The 7,131-nt window shown below is 36.1% G+C and overlaps 1 protein-coding gene and 1 long non-coding RNA gene across 3 annotated transcripts; both read right to left on the reverse strand.

Annotated features, from left to right (window-relative positions):
- Positions 1–3,001: 3,001 nt before the first annotated feature.
- Positions 3,002–4,488, reverse strand: LOC122192976. 2 transcript variants are annotated; one of them, XR_006182757.1, is made up of 4 exons: positions 4,463–4,488; positions 3,841–3,894; positions 3,523–3,588; positions 3,002–3,185 (listed from the first exon to the last, which is right to left on the reverse strand). It is a non-coding gene; the product is annotated as an uncharacterized LOC122192976 (long non-coding RNA). The 2 variants fall into 2 exon arrangements; XR_006182756.1 differs by lacking the exon at positions 4,463–4,488 and having other exon boundaries at positions 3,841–3,942.
- A 135-nt stretch (positions 4,489–4,623) lies between these two features.
- On the reverse strand, positions 4,624–6,718 carry LOC122192974 (DNA polymerase nu-like; the record flags this gene model as incomplete). The annotated part of the gene is made up of 4 exons (XM_042893674.1): positions 4,624–4,759; positions 5,826–5,915; positions 6,334–6,417; positions 6,654–6,718. Coding segments are annotated over 4 exons (350 nt in total), but the record flags the coding sequence as incomplete, so codon positions are not given.
- Positions 6,719–7,131: the final 413 nt, after the last annotated feature.

Raw genomic sequence — 7,131 nt, forward strand, 5'->3', positions numbered from 1 at the left:
AGGTCATCAATAAAGATATTGAAGAGGACAGGCCCCAGCACCGACCCCTGGGGAACACCACTCACGACTGGTCGCCAGCTGGATTTGACTCCATTCACCACCACTCTCTGTGCCCGGCCCTCCAGCCAGCTCCTTACCCAGCCAAGAGTGTACCCATCCAAGCCTCGGGCTGCCAGCTTCTGCAGGAGAATGCTGTGGGAGACAGTGTCAAAGGCTTTGCTGAAGTCTAGGTAGACCACATCAACAGCCTTTCCCTCATCCACCAGATGGGTCACTAGATCATAGAAGGAGATCAGGTTGGTCAAGCAGGACCTGCCCTTCACGAACCCATGCTACTACTACGAACAGTGACTTCATGCTGTTGTTGTCACACTCATAACTAACAGTGTCTTATTGCAATGTTAACATAATGTAAACTCTTATCACAAAAGCAACTGAACTACAGTCTTCACAACACGCTTATGCTCTCCAGTATTTTTCTCTGTCAAAACAAAAAAACAACTGAGGAGTAAGAAAGAACAAATTGAGAAATGTCTCCACTGCTGTAAATGCAGCTCATTCAATTGTTGAGTCCTGAACCTAGAACACACTTCTAACAATAAAGCAGCAGTAAGATTGTAAAAACTCTAAACGCAAAGTGAGATACTATTTTAGTACTGTTACTGCAATCATAACCAGCATGCAACTCAACAGCATTGAAACAAACTAAAATACTGAAAATAAACATGACAAAAGGAAAATATTTTGAATGCAGACCGACTGTAAGAAATGGCATGAGTGCTCTGACTTTATCAGCATATCAGTGATAGATGTTTGCACCTAGTAGAAAATATGGCACTGAATTTCTTTGATGCAAAGGTTCAAGAGAGCACATAGACTGTCACTGCAAAACAGCCATCCCTTTTTAGTGAAGTCAGTGTCAGAGCATAATTACCTAAAAACGAATTTGTAGTTTAAATGGCACTGAAAGAAACTTTTGGAAAGATATTTTACATAAACCTTGAACATATCCGACTTCCCCCTATCCTCAAGGCATTCCAGTAAGCATACTTTTAAAAAAAGAAAAAATGACAAAACACACTCAAGTAAGACCAAGGCAAACGTAAGATCCACACTATCAGCCCATTTGAAGAAATCATTCATGTTGCTAGGTCAGGATACCAAAAAGTGCTTACAAATCTGAATACATAACAGTGCAATTTGAAAACTAGACAATGGCTTTACATTTTACTCTCAGCATCAGCTCTGTCCAAACCTTCTATGAATCATGGAAGAAAGAGACAGAAGTAGGATGCTTGAGTAGAGGTGAGCTGCCATTCAAACCTGAAGTACCAAGTTGAAATTCTGTTTATGCTGGGATCTAAACTTTCAGGAAAACAATGAAAAATTGGTAGTGTCACAGCCTGTAACACAGTGAGACCTGGAATGAAACGCCTGAAATTCAAGAGCTGTGCCAATAGTTTTGACTGCCTGATTCTCACAGCCTGTCTTGCATAGCGTGCACGTGTGTGGGTATGTTAAGGATGTAAAACCTACTGAAATAGTGGTAAGGGAGAGAGATAAATACACAGCATCTCATCCACACTGCTCATAAGCCACAGGACAAACTATCCCAAAGCTACACTTGAGTTTTAAATGACTCAGTTCATTTCTTCACTCCAGAAGACAGCCCAGAAGAAATACACTGTGTGGATACACGTACAGGTCTCTTCAAGAGATTTTCTATTTTATCAGAACTAAAACCAGACCAGTGATTTATTATTCACATTCCAGACACTGATAGTAACACATGACTTCTAATAAACAACCAAATAACTCTCTATAATGCATTCAATAACAGAAGACACTACTAGAGAGACTGAAATATATTCAGTATTTTAGGTTTCCTGTGGCTCTTCTTTGAGCACATTTGAGCACATACCCAAGTTAATTTCTTTTTCTAATGACATTTCTGATTTACAAACTAAAGGCCACTGTGCACTTTGATAAGCTAAATTATTTTATTTCTTTGTCCATTTGGACAAGCTGGTAAAACTACTTTTCCTAGAGGGAAATAGCAATATTTTTATTTCACTACTTTTTTTTCTTTCCCAACTGCTCTAAGGAGATGAAGAATTTTGCTCATCTCCAGCGTAACTTTTTGATAATCAAAGAAAAGAAACACCCCCAGAGCCCATTGCTTTATGCTTTTTAATTTAAAAGATAGAAACATATTCTGAAGTATAGAAGTGTAAATTTGTAACAGTTCTCTTTGATGCAGAAGACTGGAGGGAAAAATCTTAATATAGAATATCTAATTCTAGTACTGAAGTTTATATCTCAAACCAAATCATAGCACACAATTATACGCAGTGTTCTACAGCAGTAGACCTTAATATCAAATGCGAGTCTCTTTTGTGAGGTACAGCATTACATGATACATACATTATATAACACTTGTGACAAAAGTTTTGCTATGGAACATGCTGAAGGAGGAGGAATCAAATGAGAAGAAGCAATCAGATGAGAGGAAAGAATGTGCAGTTAAACTAAAATAGATGTATACATGGAAAGCCACTGAATTCAAGTTCTACCAAGAAACCTTCTCTAAGTTGCTGCAACAGAAACATTAAAAAAAAAAAAATCATGTGAATAAGCTTATCTTTTGAAAGAAACCCACTTAAAGGCAAAAATATACATCATCCATACATCCATATGTGGATTCATCTGAAAGAAGAGCACAGAGTTTATTTGAAAAAGAAATCCTGTTCTGCGCCTCATGTCTGGTCATTTCCCCTGCAAATAAAAACTAAAACATTAAATGGAGTCAAAGAGGGAAGGAGACAGATGTAGTCACTTCCTTTACAAAACAAATAATATCCACCTAAAGAAACCTTTGTTTGGAACATAAACAACCAAAACTGCAAGCGAGATGTAGCATAGAGATGTTTTCCTATTTGAATTTACACAAAAGCAAAGCTTCCAGTAGTCCAGAATGTCGAATGTCACTCCAGCCACAAGTATACACAGAAAAAATTATAGCCAAAACAAAGCACAAAGAGCCATAAAGAGACCTGGAAAGACTTCCAGTGTAACAGGGTGATTCTATACTGAAAGGCCTGAAGTCAAATTCCAGAAGAGAAGGGCTTCTTGTGCTCTTTCTTCTTCTCTGTAATCCCCTGGGTATATACTAGGGTTCACCAGTCCTTTACAGGGAAGAATTTATGAATACCAGAAATTCATTATAAAGAAGTTATTCAGTGGCAATCTAGAAGGTACATGCATGGCTTACAGTTCTCACTTCCTACATCAATTTAAGGTAAAAAAAAAAAAAAAGTTTCTGATGAAATGATCATGGAAATTACTCATTAAATAACTGTTCTAGAGAATAGTACTCATTAATAAATTTTTCTGTCTCCCATCTACATACAATATGGCAATTGCTAGACTTACTAGAACATTTCTTAAGTCAAAGTATGTAGCATGGTATATAGATGACATTGTTTTTAAAATTTTAATTTAAATCTTAAAAGGCTCACTTACTGGACGTTTGGATGAAAGTCTGCCAGTCACAGTTCCTGTCTGATTCCATGTAGGGCAAATAAATCCCTGCAGTCAAATAAAATAATACCTCCCATCATCCCCCCAAAAGAGGGTGATTACATACATCTAAAAAGGACGTATTTCTCTAGTTAATATAAACTTAATTAAAACTCACTGCAATTAGAAATACAAATCTAAAAAGAAATACTTCCTAATTATACATACATTAAAGTTCTTGAACTGCAAGTACTGCAATCATTTCTTAAGTCTGATGTATTTTAAACACCAAGTTTTAGAGTTGTTTTTAATATATATTACCTTTCTCATGCATGTTCTTAGCCCATCCACATAGGTTGATTTCATTTTACGAACCTGAATTACGTAAGAGCATTAGACAAATGCTTATACATAACAATAAGATTTACACATCAAAAGCCTTAATCTCAAGAGCATGAGTTTGTTTCGTAGACTCTTTTAAAAGATAGTTTTACCCTAGGAAAAGTATTTATATACACACTCACTATTGACCTACTAAAATAAGTTACTGAAGTGCTAACATATAGACTAAAGCAGGTCTATGAAGACAACAGCAAAGGTCCTATTGGAATCTTACACCTTATACCTCCCCATCAATGAACCACACAAAAAAGCAGCACAAAAATAGAAGAGTGGATTTTATTTATTTAACTAAATTGGAAACTGATGTACTAAATACCCAAACAAAGTATAAGAGCTAACTAGGTAATTTTGGATTTTCAGGAGGCTCTTGTCACCTTGTTTGTTTAGTAGTTAATAAGTTATATTTTTTGCTAATTTTGCTTGAGTATAACTACATCATGTGTATAGCCAATGAATATAAAGATGTTATTATTATGAAATAAACAAGAGAGTTTGGCAAAGCAGATTATAGTAACAAAAACAGAATAGATAGAAAGCTTACCTGCATCCTGGACTCGCTGCAAAACTCCAGAGGAGGGATCTCTAGAAGAGATCCTTTCCCACTGGCAGTCAGCTCTTAAATGGATCTAAGAGAGGTGCAGCCAGGCTCCACCCCTTCCAGCAGCACAGGTGAATTGCCTTCACCTGTGCTCCCCTGGCTGACTCATTGCTCGCCTCAGGTGATCAATCAGAGGTTCAGGCCGTGATTCAGCAGTTCCCATACAGTCATGTAACAACTCACCTGCCGGTATTCTAACATAAGCTTAGGCAGAGGATGAAGATCTTGTAACTTACTGAGCTGTAAGATAAAGAATCTGTATTACTGTTATGTTTTTCTGTTAAGTGGTGTTATTTAACTATCTTAACTTCCTCATTTGAACAACTATTAGTATTTGATATTTAACTGTTAAGTAAAATATAGCAGAAGTTCTGCTGGATGAAATACACTTGTCAAGATGAAAGAGGATGAAATATATGCTAAGCTATTATGTCCTTCAAACAATCTCATCACAGGCCCAGAAGGAGCCTTCATTCATCCCTGCCTTCAGCAGGAGGGCTGGAGATTATCCCCTTGCATTTTGTTTCCCTTCCCATTTCAGAGAGACAACAAGTAGACGTGAAACTTTTCCTCAAGAACATAGGAAACAATAAGGCACATGGAGTGAGGGGATTGTTTATGGTCCTTTGTTTCATTTTTGTGCAAGACAGCATCTAAGCAAGAGAGAACATGGAAAAGTACGCAATACATATTTACACATGCATACATGAATGGGTAATAAACATATATTTAAGTGTGTATTCATACAATCAAAATCTAACAGCAGAGCTCCCATTTGTCCCATCGTACAAGCTCCAGGAGATTTCAAGATTTCTTAGATCATAAATTTACATAAAAATTTGTAAATAAAAAGAATCAAATGAGATTATATATGTAGAAGTACAACAAAAATTTCTGGAACTACACATTCAGGCTAAAAAAAATTATGCAATTCTATCAGAATAAAGATTTTCTACCGTAATTTTTTTCTTACTATCATGCCTATAGTTATGTAGATTGACATGTAGAGTCAACATGAAGTTCTACAAGGTACCGTGAATTTCAGATCAGGAAACTACAAAGTGTTTCCCTTGTTTCTGACAAATGTGTATTCAGTACAAAGTTGTTTTTTCTATCTTAAGCAGCAGAATTCTCCTTCCATTCTTGGTTGCTCTCTGTCATTCCTAGCATAAGTAAATCAAGTGTGATTAACGTAACATAAAAATAAATGAAGGTTGGAAAGGAAACTAGACAAATTACAGCTTCACTGACATAGAACTTAGAAGTTTTTTTAAATAATGCAGATTGTTGAATAATCTCATCTCACCACAACTTCTGAGGTGGATGCAACTTGCTGTCTTTCAGTTCTGGGAATTTTTTCACACAGCGTATGCAGTTTTAACTTCTCAAACAGTACCTACATTAAGAAAAAGACTTCAGTGCTTCAAGTGATGAAAAAGAAAAGAAAATGATTAGATTCCTGAACTCCAGTCTACAAAAGAGATTCCAAGTAAAATAGAGTTATGCTGCAGAAAAGAGAAAAATAACACAGGAGTAAAAAGATCAGATCTTTACTTTTAACATCTTATTTCTAAAAATAGTGCACTCACTAAAATAAAGTGCATTATTTAACTTCATTCAAATACAGATTAGCCAAATGGTCAGATTTATGAGTTAACTGAGATGTCTTCCATTATAATCAGAAAATATAATTAGAACATAGAAGAAAAAGAATCAGAAGTTGTATGAACAAACTTATATGCTTTATAATTCTCCTGCATCATTAACAGTTTACAGAATAGATAGCTTAAGTAATGACAGTAATATGAATATACTTCTCTAAGTTGACTACTGCTGGTCAAAAGGAATCGTTCTCCAGCAATTTGATGGGCTTCCTCTTCGAGTTCTTTGAGTCTCAACTGTAAATTACAGAACATCAGAATTATCCCTTTTACACTATTTTCTTCAATATTCTGTTACTTCCTACATTAGGTATATTGGACTACTACTTATAAATGAGATACCCCACTACTGGCTATCAGCTGGTTTAATGGATTGCTCGTATACCTTCAATCTACATTTCTTTGTGAACTAGAGAGGGGATTTACTATAGAAAAAAGCACTAATATTTGTGGAAAAAAAAGATAAAATTTACCCCTAGAATCTCTGATGTTTTTTTCAGTTCTTGTTTGTCCACATGTATTTTGTGAGTTTCCATCACTGCAAATAAAATTAAATACTGAGAACATTTACAATTGACAAGTGTAATCTTGCATGCTACAAAATTGAAATTCTAACTCACGTAGGTATTCATGGGCATTACAAGAATAACATAATATTTAGTTATTGTAACCTAGAATCATAGAATCACTAAGGTTGGAAAAGACCTAAAAGATCATCCAGTCCAACCGTTCACCTATTCCCAAGCTCCTACTAAACCATGTCCCTCAACACAACATCCAGTCTTTCCTTGAACACCCCCAGGGTCGGTGATTCCACCACCTCTCTGGGCAGTCCATTCCAGTGCCTGACCACCCTTTCTGAAAAGTAATACTTCCTCATGTCCAGCCTGAATCTCCCCTGCCGTAGCTTGAAACCATTCCCCCTGGTCCTATCACTAATGACACGAGAGA

The sequence above is a fragment of the Lagopus leucura genome, unplaced genomic scaffold, assembly GCF_019238085.1.
Source record: "Lagopus leucura isolate 7727_CA_CO unplaced genomic scaffold, USGS_WTPT01 37895-0_obj-0_obj, whole genome shotgun sequence".
NCBI classification, from domain to species: Eukaryota; Metazoa; Chordata; class Aves; order Galliformes; family Phasianidae; genus Lagopus; species Lagopus leucura.